Source organism: Arctopsyche grandis, chromosome 3 (genome assembly GCF_051622035.1).
Source record: "Arctopsyche grandis isolate Sample6627 chromosome 3, ASM5162203v2, whole genome shotgun sequence".
NCBI lineage: Eukaryota > Metazoa > Arthropoda > Insecta > Trichoptera > Hydropsychidae > Arctopsyche > Arctopsyche grandis.
In genome coordinates this window covers 30,654,382-30,677,093 of record NC_135357.1, presented here as the reverse complement: position 1 = coordinate 30,677,093, position 22,712 = coordinate 30,654,382, and the positions used below count along the sequence as shown (strand labels likewise).

Here is a 22,712-nt window from a genome sequence, read left to right as displayed (position 1 = left end):
CATGCGCTGAGTGTTTCGATCCACACCTTAAGGGATAAGAAGACCCTTAGAAAAGTAGATGAAAGTGTATCGGAAGCCAGTCACTAATTGATATAAAATTTCGTTACCCAATTTTAAGACCTTGTCATATATACTTTGTCTTACATACATATATTAATTTTACATCTAAATGTAATAGTTTTAAAATACATATATTATGAAAGTATTTTACAATACTAACAATATTTATGTATATGTACAAGGCTTGTAATTTTTACATTTTGCTATTTTGTATATGTGCACAATTAATGTTGATTAATTATATTTTATTATGTGTTTAATTATAGCTTGCGCAACTACTTCCAATGGAAGAGAATTTCCTGCTTCTATTCCGTTTCGACAACCCTCTCGAGTCCAGTGTCGAATTCATGAAGGTATTTAAATCCAATTTATACATAAACACATTTACTCTAGCCACTGGTAGAGCTTTTGAATACCAGTATATGTAGAGGTCGTGGGTTCAAGTCCCGGCTAAATACCCTGCTGGCAAGATCTAGTGATTATTAGAAAAAAACACAGATTGACTATTTCCTGTTAGAATTTTCTGATTTTTCTAGCTTAATTGCTGTGATGGATTCAATAAATCGGTATCCTCCCCCCAGTTTCTTGAGAAATCCAAGTTATTAACATCTCGAATTTGTTGAATCGTATAAAATGCTACCTATATAATGTATTTCTTACAAATTTTCTGTGTATCGAAAAGTTTGTTGATTATCCATAGATGTCTCTATTGTATTGTCTTCTTATGTTTGAAAAAATGTTAGTACTTATGTACAAAAAAATCTATCTATATGTGTCGCCTTAGGATAATTCCTGTTATGTGTGTAATAAAATAAAATGAAATTATATTAAATTTTTAAATTTAATACTTCGGAAATATGGCATAGCCGATGGACCCCAATTTTATATTTTCCCATGATGTCATTTTCAGGTCGGCCCTGAGCGACATTTATTGGTTTTAAACTTGTACATTTATAAACGTACAGATTATAAATTTGAAATCGTATTCTAATAGTGGTAGCATTATATATTAAATGAAACTATAATACAATACAAATAATATGCATGCCTAAGGTATGTACATATTTGTATACTTAAGTGAGGGAAAGACATATAAGCATAATAAAAATATTATACTATACATATATAAAAAAATTAACGAGACATCTCTGATATAGATATATTGTTACAAATCAATATACACTCGACATTACAGCTTTGCTCCAATGCGACGGGTGTACGTTAACGAAATACAGAATACATAAACAATCAGAAATCAAAAATACAGTAATACATATACAATCAGAATATATAGCATATAACAATTAATCAGAAATAATATTCATAGAGACATCTATGGATTATTTTTAGATTTTTTTTGTATACAATTTTTATACATATAAAAAAATACGAAATTATAGAGATGTCTATAGATATGTATATCTATGGATTTCAGATTACTGTGTTTAATTATTACAAATAATACACAGGCAGATTTTGTGACAACAGGATTAGATCTAATACCAATTTTCAGCACTGATCAGATAAAATTGGCGAACTCTGATAGAGAAACGATCGATTTGGAGTCACAAAACCCCCAAATCTAACCAGCAGATGGCGAGGACTCGAACCTTTGACCTCAGTGGTGCTAAATATATACGCTACCACTAAGACAAACTGTTGGCTATATAAATATCCAAATCTGACCAGCAGCACTATAGAGAATACTCGTAATAAACTCTTATCAGTCGAGGTCAGTCCACGGAATCGAACCCAGCAACCTTTCGGTGTTTAGCATTTACGCAACTACCAATAGAAATACATACATACATATGCTGCTATTTCAACTTGAATTGATGTTGGTAAGGGAGATAAATGCTAATATGTATTTAATATTTTGCTGTATTTGTTCAGATATTATATAATTGTATATTATTATTTTAATATATCATACTCTAATTAACATATTAATATATGTAAAGGTATTATATATGTAAATATAAATTCCACTCCAAACATGTGTATTTTAACAGAATTTACACCGAACCAAATAATCAAAGCTTATTCTAAAATGAAATATTTTGACACCGTACCTTTATGATCCCAACAACAGATTATATATAATTCTAAATTAAACAGTAATTAGACTTTAGTGCTTTTAATTAAAACCTGCGTTATATTACTACGTAGGGGTTCCTATTTCGGATTAAATTCGTTGCGTCGAATTTAATTTCAGAAATTTCAAGCTCAAACTCACTCAAACACCACTCGATGGTAATAATAGTGGGCTGAACAAACGCCAGATTAGCGAAACCCAAAGCCCTCTATCCTTCGACGAAATAGGCCGGGATCAAGAACGAAAAAGGTCCTGTGTATTTTAGATGAATTTCAACATCCTCGGCAAGGATGCGAATTATTACGACCGTTAATTGAGTAAGTAAACCCGCGCGTCGAGATCTCTCGATTCGTTTGCTTTAAATCGAGATCTAACGAAATTTCCAAAGCAAATTCGCAAATATATTCACAAATACATCCCATCATCTCGTCCTTTGTGTGCAAACCATGCGAAATTAAATATCGTTTGTGTATTTCAGATATGGAGAGAGTATGACACCGACGGTAGCGGCTATATCGAAGCTGACGAATTGAAGGTTGGTTCATTTATTTATGTATCATGTTTTAATTGACCCTTTCGGCGTTGAACTGTGCGAAAATTTCTGTTAATTTTAGCACAAATTTTAATGTAAAATTTAATATTTATGGAAGACAAAGTTTTGCGAAATGGCTCGTTCTATTTATGCGTGCCCGAATGGTTTCGGAATCGTTTAAGTACGAATTGATTGCCTTTGTTCTGGAAAAGGGTATTTTTTTTAATGTATACTTAAATCTGTCTGTTCTCAGAACTTTTTGCGAGATCTGCTGAAAGAGGCCAAGAAAATCAACGATGTATCCGAAGACAAATTAATCGAGTATACAGATACTATGGTGAGGTTTTTTTATAATTACAATATTTATCGTCCACAATTTGAATTCCAATATCCATTTGTATTTTAATGGTATACTTATTCTCACGAAGGCGTATTTTATATTATATAACGATTCGACGTGTTTTCTTCCATCGAAAAAGTATCCATAAATGTACTCGATATATGTATAAGATATTTACATTATTGGTCAATAATACAGTTCAAATGTACCTACGCGTATTTTTTCGTATACATTTAAAACCTGCCACAAATTCATAAGATGAAAACAGTATGAAATGAAAGAATATTTTTTTACTATATTCATATGATAGTAAAAAAATAAATTAAATATTGTAGCGCGGACGTGTAGAGAAGTATCTGATATCGGAGTGAAAGACGCAGCGGTTTGATAGAGGTAGTTTACTGACGTTCCGTTGACGAGCCAGCTCCGAATGAAGCATGGAGAAAATCCGCCGAATATTTATACACAACGTGTACTCTCAACACAGGGAGATGATTGGTCGATGGGTCGCGAGACCTTATTGGCTGTTGTATACACCTTTTTGGCGCGAACGCACGATCAGGTGATCAGTGCTAGTAAACCAGTGGTAGATGAAGATCAATCACCTAATTTCTACGTTACCATATTATAATATTGTAACGTAGATATTGGGTAATTGGTGCTCGCGGACCGCTGGCTTAATATCAGTAATTACCTGATCTCGCGTTCGCACCAAAAAAGCCTCGACGTATGAACAAGCTACATATATGTATCTAATATATAATTTCGAAAGAGACTTTGTATGTTAGTTTGTATCTTTGGTTGGGAACTTCGTAAACAAAACAAAGTTTCTATGACGACAATTCAATTGGTTGAATATTATATTTTTTTCAATTCAAATAAATTTAATAAAAAAAAAACAAATGAATATTTACTATTATATTCGCCATGTTTAAGTTGTTTATATTACAAATACTGAGCTGGGTAAAACAACTAGTAATATATATATATATATATATATATATATATATATATATATATATATATATATATATATATATATATATATATATATATACAACATCCAATAAAGTTTCACAGCCCATCGACCAATGATCTCTCTGTGTTAAGAGTACACGATGGGTAGAAATACTAAGCGGCTTTGGCCTGTGCATCATTCAGGGTTGGCAGGCCGACGGATCGAGAACAATAAACTACCTCTAACACTACTGCTCCGTTTTTCACTCTGATCTTGGAAACCCCTCTACACGTCCACGCTTCAATGTTTAAATATAATTTGAAACGAATTATGAAGTTAAACAACATTACCAACATTATTGGAAGGGACACGTGGTAGAGGTGACGAAATGAGAATCGTATCAATTTCTGATCCATCTGGCTGTCGGGCTGCATAACAACCTAAGCATTAATAATTATTAAATCCATTAAATGCCAATTGTAATCACAATTTTATAAATTGCATTCAATTTCTTATGTCATATCATGGCCAGCAGCGTGGACTAATGCTTAGCATATTGTGCTTTCGAGCGAAATGGTCACGGTTCGGTTCCCACTAGTAGCTGTTGGCCAGACCTTGGTTTGTGACTCCAGGTCAGAGTTTGCCAATTTTTCTGATTTTCATTGAAATGGTTCCTGTGAATTGGCATTTTGTTTCCAATCTCTTGCAAATTTAATTTATGATTCACCAATTTCTATAATAAAATGCTGCAAAATTTCCTTGATAGATGCCACTGTGGATGATATTTGTATGAATTCACATTGCATAAATTCTTGTTTTGATTGTATTGATCGTATTGTCTGTATTAGTACATTCGTCGCTTTTGAGCAATCTCGATTGAAATCTACATATATACATACATATGTATATATAAAAATGAATGTCTGTGTGTCTCGAATAGGCACCTAAACCACTAAACCGATTACGATGGAACTTTCAGGATTTGTTGTATGCATATCCAGGATGATTACTGTGAAAAAAAAACGGTATATAAAAAGTCATTGCAACGCTATAATTTCAACTGGAAAGGGAATTGCATGCGTTATTGTGGCGTTGCAATGCATGCCGGGTTCAGCTAGCAAATAAATAAATGTCTGTAAAATAAGAATAAGTAGGATAATTCGAATTAATTTTGATTCTATTTTTCAACCCTTTATCTGTGTTTAAAAAACCAAATATGTTTATTTTATTTCCGTATTAAATCTCATTTATGTTTCACAGTTGCAAGTGTTCGACGCAAACAAAGATGGACGCCTACAGTTATCAGAAATGGCCAAGTGAGTTTCCCAAAACTTTCTCTCCTGTCTCTCCGAAGCTTGACTTATCAGTGTCGAATTTATTACACGTTGAAAATTCAAACGGAAACAAAGCACTCGCTACATAAAATAATGTACATATATAATATTACGTGCGCTATCTTTCCTTTCTTTCAGATTGCTGCCCGTGAAAGAAAACTTCCTCTGCCGGCAAATATTCAAGGTAAGGAGGAAATGAAAACAAAACCGTTAGAAGAACGGAAAGTTGTCGAAGAAACTTTCACTCGAAATCTCATTTTTTTCCTCTGAGCCGAACAAGTTTCCAAAAAGAAATCCTATATCTCGAGTTCCCTATACACTCGCTACCCACGTTTTTTCCCCGAGTATACGCAAAAAGTTGCGACTTTTTAATTCGGCGTGTCACGTTAACCTTTCCGTGGCAGAAATAAATATCGCACGAGTCGAGAGTGGTTCTAATTGATAATTATATCACTCTGGTAGCACAACGTTCGTTCAAGGTTTTGGGGTGCGAAAAAAGCAGTCACGGTCGCTTAAAGGTTAACGCAGATTCGTCTTGAAACTTTTTTTTCGTTCGCTGCTGAAGGAGACACGCAAAAATATTATTTTTTTAATATAAAAACGTCACTTAAAAAGTTTTCTCTTAACAATGTTTTTTCCAGTCACAATTCAAAAATTCGAAAAAAAATACTCACACCTACTGTACTGGTTTGATGAACACGCATTATTATTATTATATTATAATCACTAGATTTTTAATATGATTAAAAATCCAGATCACTTCCTGGAAATGGGCCTGTTTTTCATTCCACTATAAAATAATATGGGTCTACTTGGTTCTACTTGGTTCCACCGCAATATCTCAAGACTCGTTTTCCCAACGTTTTCGGTGTATTTCGTCATCGAGTTTGTATATGTATATGTCACAGTAAAACTGTTATTGTCAGTGAAATTACAATTTCATTAGTGAGACTATAACTCACTAGTGAAAATTTCACTGACCCAAGCAATAAGTACGGACATAACAATATAATTACACAATCACTTCTCAATATCATTGAATTTTTAGTTCGAACTACAGCGTACGAATTCGAATTACAACGTACGAATTCGAATTATAACGTACTACCAATCCTAACAACAAAATCTTAAATAAATAAAACCAACCGTAACTTAACTTAACCTAACCTTAAATAAATAAGTGTTGGCTGCTAAGATATTATGATGTGTTTGCTTCCGCATCCAGTCCCATTCATGCAGCATCAAATAAAGTCAAATCGAAACAGATAGTGGACCATGAGAAGAGTGAGAATGGACAAGAGCGGGGTTGCGGGGAGGGTGTATGAGTGCGAGTTCAGCATCGGAGTGGGGATGGAAAGGAGCGGGGTTGTGATGTAAGGTGGCGCGATTCGTGTCAGCGACGCACTATCAACCAACTGTCAAAAATTATAATTTCACTAATAGGGGACAGTTAAAATGTAATTGGATATGATTTCACTGAACTGTAACTTGTGAAAATGTAACTAGTTATGATTTCACTGAAACGTCAGGGATATTATGATTTCACTGTGACATGTTTACATTCGAAAATGTTTACATAGTGAGATACTTATTTTACGAGACAAATATTAACTATTAAAAAAATATACTAAGAATTGATTTTTACGTTTTTTTTAAATATTTTAATAATAATAATTTAATTAATAATAATAAATATTAGTTTTAATAGTTAAAAAATCTATGAATGATCAGAATATGTCCTATATATTAAAGATATTACATTCATTGTAAACAAAAAACATTTTTGTGTACAATACACAAACTCCTGTTTAAGCAGAAGAAAAGTTGAAAAAACGAGTCTCGAGATTTTACGATTTGGTAGAACGGAGCGCACCAAATTAAAAATATATACCCTATAAAAGGTGTTTCGAAAACAATGGTCGCTATCCTTCCTCATGATAATCTTCAGGATTTGCAGAACGCGCAAGCGAAAGTCCTGCTGGATATTAAAATGGATATTTTCGTCCTTGGAAATGGTCTCTGGATTAAATTATATCGCTTGAAAATTGCACATTAACTTGCTTCTGGTTTTCGTGCCGTTTGGCGAATGAGAAAACTCTCACTTTAAATTTTCCATTAAAAACCCGTTCAAATATATATCGCCCTGTTAAAAATAAATCAAATTTCAACTTACGGAGAACGTTTTCGAAATTTTTTTTTTTCTCATTCGCCAATTACGATTTTTAAAATTTTCGCATGTATCAAATTGTATTATATGAATATAATTATTAATTTTACACAAAATTTACGACACGTACAGGACACTTTAGATTTTAGAATGTGTGTGTCTGTGGAAAAATTACAATGTATGTAGATGCAACAATCTTAAGCACGCCGCGTCCTGAACGTGTTCAAACTCGATTTAACAACAACATGCAATTTCCTAATGCACTCTCTGTCTATCTGTCCCTATTCTCTCTATGTTTGCAATCTATGTCTGTCCTCTTCTACCGCCTGGCCTACCTAGGAGGGAATGGAAGTAAGTCGCTCTCTTCCTCTGTCGCTTTTCCTTGTACCAACACTCGATTATTACCTGATATTATTTAAGGCCTGCATTAACACTAATGAGATATTTTAGAGACTGAATCGAAGTTGGCAACTCTGAATAGATTGGCAACTCTGAATAGGTTGGCAGCTCTGCATAAGTTGGCAACTCTGATCGAGTTGCCAACTTTAAATGAGTTGACAGCTCTCAGTTGATTGGCAGCTCTAAATAAACTGAAAGTGTCTAATATACTTTACAGATTAATTCCATTGAAGCCTTACCATCTAACATCATGTAATATAACGAGATCTAAAATTAAAAGTTTCAAATTTATTTATTTTTATATAAAAATATCATTACAAAAATGATTTTGTTCTCAAAAAAGGGAAACTTTTAATTTTATTTTAAATAAAAATAAAATGTTACGAAGAATTCTTACATTCATTCATGTATTTACTTATATGCTAAATTCTATACATGGATAGGAACCACAATAATTGACCGGTCTATAGTAGTTGGCCACCTTGATTTCAAAAGCTTACACTATTATCGATTAATAGTGAATAAAAGTATAATTGTAGGTACAAAAAGTTCCAATTTATTTCTTTACTTTAAAGTCTAATTTGGCAATTACATATGTTTCGAAATATACTATATATTGTATATTACAGGTCAACTCTCCTCTCAAATGATAAGGATTCGTCGTAAATATATAACATTATAATTATTAATAAAAAAAATAATTTAAGTAATTATGATATTAAATATATTACATGCTTGAAACTAAAAAAAATATATATAAAACAAACATCTAAATAAAAATGTATATATGTATTATATTATGTAAAATATGTATGTATACGTTACAGTCCAAGTGTACATTTCGTTCGTTAATGAACATACTAGTTTGTTCATACACAAACCAATATGGCCAGTTATAGTGTACACAAAAGAACAAATTGACAAACGAACTATCAGATAAATGTAATAATAATATGTAGAAGTGGATTTGGGCAGCGTAGTGTTGTAGGTCATGGTATGGCTATCGCCATACTTATTTAGTTTAGTTTAGTTTCCGCTACAGTTGTGTTTTCTGATTTGACATACATATGTATTCATATTATCTAGATGAGGAAGTGCATCGTTAAAAGTTGCACAGTGCACACCAAATACAACTGTGACGTTAACTTATTAAGTATGGCTATCGCCATACCGCAATGTTACAACACCGTGTCGTCTAAAGCCAATTATATTATTATTAAATTTCTCTGAACTACATATGTAGTTTGTTAAATGGAAGTATTCTAAAGATTTTGCCCGATCCTCTATGTATATATGTGTATGTATACGCTGGGTTGCAATATTTTTAATAATATCGTCGATCCGATGTAGCGTGAGACTTACGATTCCCGGCATACTGTCGCATCCATGCAATGTGTTACTTAATACTAATACTTTCTATATTTTTTTTAATTATTTCTTATTCAACTATGTATATAATATTATATTACAATATAATTCAATGCAAGGTCTTCAATATTATTACTGTAAGCTTTGCTGTCCATAACATGACGTTGACAATTACTAACATCGTCTAAAAATTTAAATTCCCATTAATATAAAATATATACGTACTCCACAAATAAATTAATAATATCAACAACTTACATGTTTTAAATTCAAATTTTATTAATGTAAATATTTCAAAATACGAAAAACGAACTCAAAAGTAACAAAAAATTAAAGTCAAATTCTACCGACCGCTATACGCACGAACAATGTTGTATTTCTTGCCCAAAATGCAACGCGAAACTGAAACGAAATGCAATTGGCCATCGCAGGTCCAATAGGAGGATGAATGCAATAATATAATAAATTTTACGTAAGTCTCATGCTAGATCGGTCCGAACTATAATGGACATGGGAATTATAGAAACGATGTAATGTAGTTTCCATAGGATTTCACTTTTACCTACTTGACGTTTTGACACATAGAAATGTTATATTAATAGAAGTGGCTTTAGGCGTCATATTGTTGTCAAGTGACGATTGTCCACAGACAATCCTAAATAATTTTAGCATCAGTATTATTTGATGCTTGGTGCTCGAGGTATGTCCGATAAAAAGTTCTCTGTTTGTTTATATTACTCGCAAGATGGGCAAGTATCGGTAAAAATTGCACAATGCATTCAAAAACACAATAAACAACATGGGATACATTTGTATAAGTAGATTGATCCGATTGTATTCCGTGCGTTGTAGCGTATTTATAGAGACGTACCTCGTAATATTGACAACAATTATTGATTCGTAAGGGCCCTTCTATTATTATTACATTTCTCTGTTTTGACATCTCAAACATTTTGACAGCTTAAATGCGACACCCGGTGAGTCTATTTGAAGATAGCTTTTGACCGTTAGCACTGAAACTACAACCTATAGTTTGTTTATGAACAAATTAGTATGTTCATGAAGGAACCAGAGTGAGCACTTGGAGTGTAACGTATACAATTCGCTTTCATATGCATATTTGTCAAAGCTTACAAAGTAAAACATAGTTTTATACTGTAAATTATTTTCATGAATACTGCACTCTAATACTAAATGTACTACTTCAGTATTTTCAAACGTCATTTGTACAGTTCTCAGAAAGACTTTCAGAACGACTACAATTCACTCGTCAGTATGTGCGATGTAATGAAAGACATACACACACTGAATAATGTCTAAAAAGTAAACAACCGATGTGTAAACACACATGAAAGTGAGCGATGCTGAAAAAATAAAGTAGGAACATTCGCACACAAAAGACGGTAACGCGAGAGCAATGAAGGTAATGTGTGGTCGTGCAAATTTAATGAAAATTGTTTTCCCCCACACTCCCGCTTACAAACGTGTTCCTACCGATGCGAATGTGTGTATAATGCGAAGGAAACCGCAAATTTCAGACATAAATTTCGCGCAAATAAAGAGAAATGTCGACACGTTCGAAACGAACATTTATTTCCCCGTCGGACCCGGCGACTGCTTTTTAGATGTTTGCCACATTGTGTCGATCCGAGTATGCTCCTATCGTTAGCATCGTGCATACTATGCGAGTGTGATTCGAATTTTAGATAGACATTATATATGTACTGGCCCGGCCTGAGGGTATATGGCGTCCTAGGCAGATTGGTTTCAGCGTTCCCCCCCCCCCTCCCCTTAAAATTTTTAAACAATAAATTTCATGGAAGTTCTTGAAATATTATATTGAAGAAAAATATATTAAGACATATGGGGGTGGAACGAATGAGACGACTGACATGTTGATGCAAGTGTTTTTATTATGGCAGCCGAAGACGGAGTGATGATAGCACTCCGAACACGGCCGAGTTGGTCCCAACTAGGGTTGCCAGATGATAATTTGATAAAGGAGGGCAGATGGGTCTAAAAAGGAGGATTTTCTGTAAAAAAGGAGGACATTAAATAGGACAGAAATTAAACGAATTTTTATATTGTTTTACTTTATTTTAATCATATTTAGCTGAGCTGCCAATTTTGGAAAGAAGTTCTTGGTTTTTTTAACAAATAATTATAAAAATCTTCACATGTCATGTTTTTAAAGTTGTATTGAGTAAGAATTAAAGATTTAACTGACTGCACACTTAGTCTATTCCTCTCTTTGCTCCACTGAGTATTAATCAGTGAAAAAACTCTTTTCACATTTGCGTTCTGTGCGCTTATACAAAAATAAAACTCGCAGATCTTGAGCAGTTCTGAGAAACATTCAATGTTTTTAACACTTTTGAAGTAGATTTTCCAATGCTCGTGCAACTTCAAATCATAATATGCTTCATCTTCGTCTGATTTTGATTTAAGAAATGAAATCAAGTTACAAAATTGATCGTGTAGCTTAACATCGTCAATCTCTACACCTCTGATGCTCAAGAACTCAATGCATGAAACTAAATCATCATAAATAAGTCCCGCCCGATGTTTAGCAAAAAGGAGGACTTACAGTAGGTAAGGGAGGACGGGAGGACAAAACATGGAAAAGGAGGACATGTCCTCCTTTTGGATACCATCTGGCAACCCTAGTCCCAACTCGCAGGATGGTAACCGAAACTCGACCATGTCGTAGAGCCGCCACAGACAAAAACATAAAATTAAATTTAAATTTTTAATCAAAATAGCTATGAATAAATTCGGTAATAAAGACATAAATTTATATTCAACAATGAATCTAAGAATTATATAGAGTGATATTTCTTCTTTCGAATATGATTGGTCAAGATGTTTAATTTCGAGAAGCAAGTCCTACCCTGATTTATATCTATGCAGGTTATCTACCTCAAATTTAATATTTTCCGTTTCAAATTCAATATTTTGCACCTCAAATTAAATATTTCTTGATTGCGGCAAATGAATATTGTTGGAATTGTGTGGCATGAAATTATTGAGCACTCCACAGTTAATTCCAATATTTTTTGCGACTTTCTTGAAATATTGTTGCAGAAAATAATATTGAAAAAGTATGGTTGGTGTTGATTATCTTATTTTTTACTAACCTCTTACTTCGCTTTCGATTTTTTCATCTGACAAAATTTGTTAATCTTTGAAGGACGAAGCGTCGAGATCGAACGAGTGTCTCGAACCGGGGTCGAGTAAGACTCCAGTATTTTTTAATCAAAATACAGCTTTTATCAATACAAATGGATTCAATATATATCTTATTAATCATTTTATACATCAACATAAAAAAAGTTTTATTCCTATAGCATATTTTTGACTATTTTTGTATTAAAAAATAACGACAAGCATCAACACGCAAACGCACATAGGTAAGGACAACAGGCGACTGCATGACTCAATAGCCACGCGCCAAAAGCGACGAAAACAATAGCTAACGAAAATATAGCTGTCTCTTTCTCTCGCATTTATTCATCGATCAACAAGAATATGCAAGCGAACAGTCAAAAACATGACTTATCGCTACCGCCTTTAAATCATACTTTGGAACGTAGAAATGTATAAATGTATTTTTTTACGATGTACCCCTTTTCTAAATCATATAAAATCTATTAAAATAAATTTCTTGTAGTTCATTCTAGGAATACAAGAAATATAGGGTGTGTAGCTTTGAAAACCACATAGTTATTACGAAAAATGTAAAAATTAGGGCACTTGCATACCCTACTTCGTTGAGGGAGGGTTAATTATCTTACCTCCATACTCACCAATGATGAATCCCATTGAAGAAGTATTTTCTAAGATTAAATGTTCTGCCAGGAATTTGCTTGCAGACTCATCGATCGGGTTAAAATCGGGTGGAGATCATACAAGATCAAAATATTTAATTTGAAATGGAAAATATTTAATTTGAGGTAGAAAACCTGTATGTATATACATATGTTTCAGCGGTATTTTATATAATATACAATGCCAAATTTCCATTTGTACCGATGACATTTTGCTGTTTTACAAGTTTTATTCGTGAGTCGTTGATATATGACAGTCAACTTCCTGCGTTCCTCGTAAATTATAATATTTTACAATCAGTATTGTTTCTTCGAGTAGAAAAATTAAGTTGAATATAGATTGTTTTATAAGTTCGAAGGAAGCCAAATTATTTTTTCAATTTAATAATCAAAAAATGAAAAATGGGGGCGCCTCGCAGCGCCCCTTGTCTATGGCGCCCCTAAGCACATGCCTAGTCTGCTGCACCTTTGAGCCGGCCCTGCATATGTACTTGCAAATATTATTTTTATAGTACAAGATGCACTTCAGCACGCTTCTTACTCAATAGCGCAATACATCATAGTTTGCTGCCGTTGAGGGAATCAATCCATATTTTTTGTTTGATTTTTTTAAGCTTGTGTAATTCATCAATCTAATTATCAAAACAGACATTATTCACCATACATACTATTGGAAAATTATTCATCTTCTATCTCGTATAATCTAACTTTTACTATTAGCATTATATTATTTAGTAATAACATCGACAATCATAATGTAAATTTGTCGCTATCGAAGTGCTATTATATTATATTATATTATATTGTACAGAATATACACTTATAGAATAGAATTTGTATACGTCGTTACATTGCAGGGTGCTACAAAATTGACAAAAGAAGATATTGAACGAGTCTTTTCATTATACGATAGGGTGAGTTTGTGTTAAATTCGCAATATGCATATTATATTAAATTATGTCTGAATATTTTAATTGTGTTCTAATTCAGGATAACAATGGCAGCATTGAAAATGAAGAATTGAGAGGATTTTTAAAAGATTTGTTGGAACTTGTGAAAAAAGTATGCGGTTTTTTTTTGCACTTTTGTTTGGATGGTTTGTGTATTGAATTTGTTGAAAATGCGTTTGATTGTTCAGGACTACGACGCTCAAGACTTGCTGGACTTCGAAGAGACGATCCTTCAAGGTGTCGACTACAACGATGACGGCAAAATCAATAGAAAAGAATTGACGATGATCCTTCTGGCGCTCGCAAAACACAATCAGGAAGATGAAACCAACAACGTTTAAATCATCAAATGATATTTTATGTAATAATTCTAGTCAAATGGCCAAATTCACACGCGAGAATCGTGTAAATTGATTCTTCTTTTTAAATGCCTCTTATATCATACTTGTTCGCTATCATTATTATTATTGTTGATTTTTTTTTTAAATAATCCAAGCAATTTTATAATATTTTACAAACATACAATGAAAACTATATCACGAAATAGTTAACTATTTAATCTGTTAATATATTATATATTATATAAATCGAATAAGCGTTTACACATATCGATCTATATATATTTTTAATTTCATTCAAATATAAAAACATATGTAGTTTATTTCATCGTTACAATTTAAATGAAATCCAATCATTTCTAACTAATAACTATTGAGATATTTTTATTTCTAGTGTTGCCAGATTAAATAAATTAAAACAGCAATTATTCAATTATCTTTTATTGTACTAAAATATTATATATAATATAATATTATAAACTCATAATATAATATAATATTTAGATACTTCTGAAATTTATTTAAGTGCTAATTGTGGCCAAATTTTAAAGACTATACATGTAAAATGTATAAATCAACAACGCATACTACAAATATATAATATGAGGGCCAACATATTATATACAGTGGTATAATAACTAATTCAATATATCATTTTCAAACACTCAAATAGAGCAGTTGTACAACATCATTCATCGTAGACAAATTTTGGCACTCGTGTGATACTTCTATATGAAATTTTCAAACCTTCTTATATGTAATGTGAAATAAATACAGATAATTAATTGTTTATGTGTAATAAATGTGTGTGAAAACTCTTTCTTATGTCTTAAAAATATATGTACTCACATTGCCCGAGTGCCGGACGATTGAAAATGATGGCTTTTTCTTTATTTAAAACTAACAATGTCCTTGTATTGTGTAAAGCTTTCAATGTTCATGGAAAGTCTGGCCAAAAAAAATGATTTGTGTCAATGTGTGTGTATCACATTATCGTCCAGTACTTCAAAATTTTGAAATTCATAGTATATTTGTGTAGAATCTTTTAGAACTAGACAAGTAAAATAAAAACTGTCTAAAGTTTTTATACGCGTTGATACGACCCAACGCTAAATTTGGTGTATATGACTTATAAGAAACCATCTAAATGTTTCCCGAGTGCATATTTAGTATGCCGACTGTACCGAAACCAAATGAGAATGCACAAGTGCACTTCACATCTTTAATTCTCCCACCTCGAGCACTAATTACACGAGTGAAGTCATTGTTTATCAATAATTTACTCCAAAACCAACACAGTTTGTCTGAATACCCTCGATAAGTTAACCTTGATAATTAAAATTAGCATATGTTGTATGTATGTAGAACCTACTATCGGTCTCAACATAATTTCTATATCTAATCGAAGTGTACGTAGATAAGTAAAAAAAAAAGTCATCGTTCACTTTTAGCGAACTGTAGTATTTTTCCTCTAACTTTTAGACCTATAAAAGAAACTTCTTATACATTAGAATATAACTTGATATAGACGTAGCGGTTGTAATACTCATACATGTCTTTTTATCTCATCGATGGTGCTTATGATTGAATCCTCAAACGTTTATTGTGACTGTTTTGATATTTTAAACGCCGACGAATGTGTATTATGAAACGGTTGCCTCTTTTAAGTAATTGTATTATAATACTTATACTATACAGTGTGTTGCACAATTTTATCAAAAAATGATGTTATTTTTTGTGATATTTATAATAAAGTATGCATTCTTATTATTTTTTTTTTCATATAGATGTTATTATTTTCTTGAAGAATAAATTGAATATATTTTTGTATCGTATACCTGATTTTTTGCGTGATATATTAAATACAAAAACACAATCGACGGTATACTCTTTTACATACATCGGTCAACATTTTATTAATTGTTATTATGTAATCGTACTATGCTTAAAAACCTAAATGTAACGTGGGTTTTTTTTCATTAGAAAACATATCAAAACGTGATAACGACGATTTTTTTCAATACGCCGCTCACCATTGGTGTGAACAGGCGATGAAATTATTATATAATCTATGCGTGTGTAAACAAAAAAAAACATGATATGTAAGATGTGTGCATATTTATTATTATATTATATTAAAATATGTAGGGAAAATAAAGTAAAAAGATATTTATGAAAATTTGAAACACCAAATTAAATTTTAACATGAATTTTATTTATTTATTTGTATGAGTACATAATGTTACATAAAAAAAATTATATGTAAATCAATTCAACATAATATTTTATTCAAATACAAAAATATAAATGTATCTTCATGTGTAATATGTGAGTGTCAAATTTTACTGAATGTAAAAACAATCTAGGCTTTCTTAAATTGACAAACTTTAATTCAAGTTTGCCAAGAACGCTCCATACAACTTGTATAATTGAGACAATTGCAACTTGAATATTGTTCTGCATTTATCTTCCTTATCTTTATCAGTGTCTATTATACTTATGAGCTTTAAAATCTACCTATGATTGTTAAATATATCTTATGAAATAAATTTATCTCAAACGTTCAGACTCGTTTTCAATAACATTATACATTCCATATAAAGACTGGCTGCAATCGAGCCAGAAAAAGAAAAAGATATATGCAAATGTGGATCATTTGCATATATTTTATTGCGAAGCAAAAACATATGAAGCTGTATTATATAATAGATATATAATAATTCAGTATTCATATTGATACAACGTCAGCACATAGAATAGTTGCACTGAGATGTACCAAAATACGAAAGATCTCATTCATTATGAAAAATTACTTTGAAATCAAATAGGCAAGAAAATTTGAAAACCTAGTGTGATTTTTGATTTTTTTTTTTATGAATGAATGAATGAATTCTTCCATAGTTAATTCAATGAAATTGTCAATTTCGACTAAATCATCATAATAAAACATAGGAATATAGACATTTGAAGAAACATTACGGTACGGAGCATATTGAAACTGAATGTTATCTATGGACAACCACAGGTTTGTTTGGAAATTCTTTGGAGTTGCTACTAATAGTTGGAGCAAGCCAAAATCAATATCAATGATAAATATGGATATACAAAACCCGCTCGGTCCAATGACTTAATAGCAATTGCTGTTATCAGACAATCTACGTACACCGATAACGCTATATTTGCGAGTCATTTAATACAAATCTCAGAGAGAGAGAAGCATCTGAGATGCAATGGGCAAAAATGAATTGGTCAGGAAGCTGGTCCGTTCGACTGCAATAAAAGAATTCGCATAAATAGATCAATTCAATTGATTTGAAAACATACGCCAAAATTTAACTGGCGAAGACACCAACCTGGAATAGGAAAGACCGAATTGATCATCGTATCTTTGATACAACCTGAGAAGAGTTTATCGCATGAGTGAAATGGATTAGCCAAAAGACTAATCCGAAGAATCGAAAACAAAACATGACAACATAAGTTATACATAAACTCATGAAGTCCCACCAGATCATTTTGAAATGTTAAAAAAAAAACAGATCAAAATTGGATTAAAACAAAACTGCAAAGGTTCATTCTACCAACCTATTCTTAAGTATAAATTCAAAATACCCACGAATATATTATCTCTTATATAGCCACACCTTGATGCTTCTTATCAAAACGGGAAGCAAAGCAAAGGGGGACTCCATATCGGAGATTAGATAAGTACTTACATACATGTACATATATGCAAATAAATGTACCAAAATCCAATATGAAACATCAATAGACATTATCAATTGTTTGCTTTTTATAACATTTATCTTTATTATTTGGTGAACTTCGTTTGTTAAGTGAAACGAAAAAGGGTTATAATATTGAAGCTAAGTATTCAAATGGTCCTTATACTCCATTTTCTGCCATGTCACCATAATTTCAAATCTGAAAGTTTGTTATATGTTTATTAGAAACATAATTTGCAAATAAAGTGTTAAATATATTAGAAACATAGTATTGAGAGGGCTGTACACCAGTGCCTTGTCCATACAAACGTATTAGACTTCTCCCTTCCTCAATTATGGCACTAGAGAATTTTTTTTTTTAATATGCTATGGATATCCACCATTGGGATGCATCTATCGTTTTATTTTTTTGATTAGTTATTTTTTATAGGAGCTAGGAGCCGCCAAACATCTATAAAATCGCCTCATTTTTACACCCACAAAAATAGTCCAGCGTGCTTATTTAACGGTCGATTTAAAAAAAAATACGCGCATAGTTACACAGAAAATATCTTTCTCATACCGATGATGAATTTTTTTTTAAAATTGTTTCAGTTTTAGAGGAGAAAATAGGAGAATACGAAACCTCGATTTTGTCGATTTAAAATACGTATTATCTGGTCGAAGCGCAACTGTCCCATTCACTCAATATATATATATATATATATATATATATATATATATATATATATATATATATATATATATATATATATATATATATATATATATATATATATATATATATATATATATATATATATATATATATATATATATATATATATATATATATATATATATATATATATATATATATATATATATATATATATATATATATATATATATATATATATATATATATATATATATATATATATATATATATATATATATATATATATATATATATATATATATATATATATATATATATATATATATATATATATATATATATATATATATATATATATATATATATATATATATATATATATATATATATATATATATATATATATATATATATATATATATCTAAGAAAGGAACGGCAACAAAATTAAGGTTCCGAGTGTACAGCCCTCTTAATAGCATATATGTATATTAGTAATGAATAACTTACTTAGGGTTTTTTTGACGTCTTCTATGTATTATAGAAAACAAAGAGTTAATTTGTTTTTCCAACTGCTGCTGATAATTTCAGTTCCACAATAAGAATATTACAAAATTTAGCATATACTTAATATATCTATAAAAAAAAATTTAAAAAATGGACATTAGCTACATGTAAAATAGATTTGCAATACAACATTTTAAAGATTATTATTGTTATTATTATACATAAAAATAATCTTGTAATATTAGATGTTATAAGAATTACATACCTATGTGATTTAATATCCCAACAGCAAAAATTATAGCTGAGAATATTGAAAATTGAATTACCGTAAAGTGTCATCGCATCAGCGAGACAGTCAATGGTAAATATTACTTAGTGTAATATTCATTTTATTATTTTAATGTAAAATAAAAAAAGATTTATCAAAAAATGGCTCGGCCATCTTGGCCTGCCTCTAATAGCTTAATGGGGTTAAACAATTTTTGCTTCATATTTATAGTCTCTGGTTTATCTGCTTATTTGCTGATATGGATGGCCGCGTGGCAACCGTTGAACTGATTATTTAATCTTATCTTGAATGTATACGTATTTACACACGAAACTAACACAAAATGAAAATAATATCTACGAATTTGTTCATTTTTATTATTACATACCTCCTTTACGTTTCACTTACGATTACAATTCAGGAAAAAATTTGCCTCTTATCCGATCGTTTTCATACTTTGCCATATTGCTCATCAATATAAGTAAAAAAAAAAAATTATAATTTGTTAATCGTTCGCCTAATCGAACTTGATGATGATGGCGATGATTCGTTAACTGTAGTTCGCACTAATAGCAGTTCTTTTTGCAATACGAACATGCGGCATAGCGAGATTCTTCCTGTCCGTTTCGGGAGACATCGTACTTTTTAAAATGCATTTAGATTGTCTTGTTGTATACTTTTGGATTGCTGTTGCAAGTTACAACTTATAAAAAACCCGATTTATAATTCGGGAAAATAGCAGGTATAACTTCGGTCTGCACAGAGCTAGGTCTTTTATGTTCTATTTTTGCGACTCTCAGATGTATTTCTTCGAGGATGTTCAGTATTGGTTCATCGAAAAAACAATGCTCTAGATATGGGTTTGGGGGTAAAACACTATATTTTCATGAATGAACTTGAAAACGTTCAGTCTCTCTTGTCGTCTAGTCCTGTTCAGAACTAAATGTTTTGGTTTTCTGTCTGTTTTTCTGGCTAATTTTTATTGTGATTAAAATTTTTAACACTAGGTAAGATGAGATTTCACAATGTAAGATTTTTGCACTATTCGCATTCAATTTTTTTTATTAATATGATTTATACAAATGTTGATAAAATTAAAGAGCGGCCGATTTAAGTTTACACAGAGGTGGCCGGACTCTTCGAACGCAATCTAAAGAAAATCTTACTTATAAAAACTTGTAAGTGCAGCCTGCAAATATAATTCTACTGTTCAAATGAATAGACATACAACACAACCATCCCTTCTAAAACACGAAAAATAAGCTTTGTGTCTTAGGGAAAAATATGAATCATAAATCCTCGCACCGCTCTTGACAATAGCCCCCTTTACACAGTCGTTCTATCTACGCGCGTTCTCAGGAGCGTACAGGATTGCGTGCGGGTAAGCCTGTGCGCGCAATCGTGCGCGATATTGTTTTCGCAGTTGTGAACACTAACGTTCTTTCGCGCGAGATTACTCCTACCACTTTTTGCTAAAACGGAAAGAGCGAACGTGTAAAGGCTAATCGTGCGTGATAGACCGCGTGAAACTGGCGCGTGTTGGAGTGTGTGCGAAACGCACAGTTTTACTGAAGTAACGCAGTTTTATAGTAGTGTTGCGGTGAAAAATGGATAGAAGAAATATCATGGCGCAAGTTAAGATGTTCGTTGATGTTGATTTAATCAAAAAGAAGAAGAAACGATCCATGTGGGTTAAGAAATATAGACAGCAATATTATCATATGCCACTGATTGAAGAATTACGAGAAAATTATCCGGACGATTTCAAGATTTAAAATTTATTCAAAATTATTTATTAATTATTTTATTCAAAATTTAACTTCCGGAAGGACCCTCTTAGGCTTCATTCTCACGGGAGCTTTTTTAACGTTCGTTAAAAAAACGTTCAAATAGAACAAATGCATTTTCATGTATATGTTCATACGTCAGCGCTTTTAAAACGCGACGCTTTTTTATCGAGTAGTGTTGCATTTTGACCGCTGGGCGTTGGGCGTTAAAGGGAATAGATCATATGAAACTTCGTATCAGTGGCGGCTCGAGACAATTTTTAGTGGAGGGGCTGCACTGAAAAAATGTCACCACAAATGTTCTATCATGTTATAACAGGACAAGATAAGCACAGTTTTTGGCGTACGACCACTTACATGTGGATTTAAGTATTATTGAAAAAAAACTAGCAAAATTCACCACCCATTGAAGGGGTGGTGAAAAATTGAAAAAAAAGCTTCTATTTAAAATTAAATTCCATTATTCGGTCCGGTATTTCCCCAACCATTTATTTTTCTATGCCAATCATAGACTTTATACACTACACAACCAATTAAGAGTAACGAAAACGAATAAAGCTGTGATCGTGCGAGTCAACGAATCAAATGTAAGATTAAGCGCGCGAAATCTCGAATCTTGAAAACTGACAGGTGAATGTCGATAGTGCTGCCGACTGCGGTGAGGTCGGAAGTAAACTCAGCCCAGAGGCGACGAACTGGCAGAGTGAGTGAAAGAGAAATAGCTATCTGCAGTTGCAAATAGCTCTGTCTCTTTCTTGTTCTCGTCAATTTGGGCTGTGCGGTATTCTAGGGCGGCGCTGTAATACTTTACAGCCAGCACAGCAACATTTTAATTCATCTGTCAAAATACAAGTAAGTGTCAATATTACTTACAATATCACCCTTTTGGATACGGGTGATATTGTAAGTAATATTTACTCTTTCGAAGGCCCCAATAGTTCGTCCATCCAATTAATAAAAAGAATATTGTTGCGTAGGGGTGGGTGGAGGATCCAAGTAAAAGGCCAACAGTCGTTTCACAGCATTTATTGATGATTAAGGAGATACACGCAGTGTCACGGCTAAGTCCAGAATGAATTATATCGCCTACGTACCGCCTTATAAAGGGTCGATCTCTCAGGACGCCTTATCTGTTTACCTGTTGTATAGTCACGTATTCGGATATGTATTTTCCACGACATTGGGTCTCCCCGTACCGATTCTGAGAAATAACTAATAACGGTCATTGTTTAGCCTAAATGCACTTAGAGTCCAGATATAATCTTTGGAAGTAAGTGCATGCATTTAGTTAACCGATAACAGATATCCGTTGGTCTAAGTACAATTCGCTCAATCCACGGCGTACGTAACAATATCATTAATAAATAAAATATTAAATGTATTATTAAACATATATTT

General features: G+C 32.0%; 1 protein-coding gene and 1 long non-coding RNA gene across 2 annotated transcripts in view; one reads left to right on the top strand and one right to left on the bottom strand.

Annotated features, from left to right (window-relative positions):
• The window catches only part of Cbp53E (Calbindin 53E), a 125,788-nt gene extending 111,417 nt beyond the window's left edge, over positions 1 to 14,371 (top strand). The window contains exons 5-13 of the mRNA XM_077427097.1: positions 327 to 413; positions 2,634 to 2,690; positions 2,941 to 3,024; positions 5,246 to 5,301; positions 5,458 to 5,503; positions 7,826 to 7,837; positions 13,938 to 13,994; positions 14,071 to 14,142; positions 14,219 to 14,371. Coding sequence (XP_077283223.1) covers positions 327 to 413; positions 2,634 to 2,690; positions 2,941 to 3,024; positions 5,246 to 5,301; positions 5,458 to 5,503; positions 7,826 to 7,837; positions 13,938 to 13,994; positions 14,071 to 14,142; positions 14,219 to 14,371 — 624 coding nt within the window. The remainder of the gene's footprint in view (positions 1 to 326; positions 414 to 2,633; positions 2,691 to 2,940; positions 3,025 to 5,245; positions 5,302 to 5,457; positions 5,504 to 7,825; positions 7,838 to 13,937; positions 13,995 to 14,070; positions 14,143 to 14,218) is intronic.
• Positions 14,372 to 16,563: 2,192 nt separating this feature from the next.
• LOC143908948 (uncharacterized) lies at positions 16,564 to 19,728 on the bottom strand. Its single transcript, XR_013260309.1, has 3 exons — positions 19,525 to 19,728; positions 19,263 to 19,388; positions 16,564 to 18,292 (listed from the first exon to the last, which is right to left on the bottom strand). It is a non-coding gene; the product is annotated as an uncharacterized LOC143908948 (long non-coding RNA).
• Between the last annotated feature and the right edge of the window lie 2,984 nt (positions 19,729 to 22,712).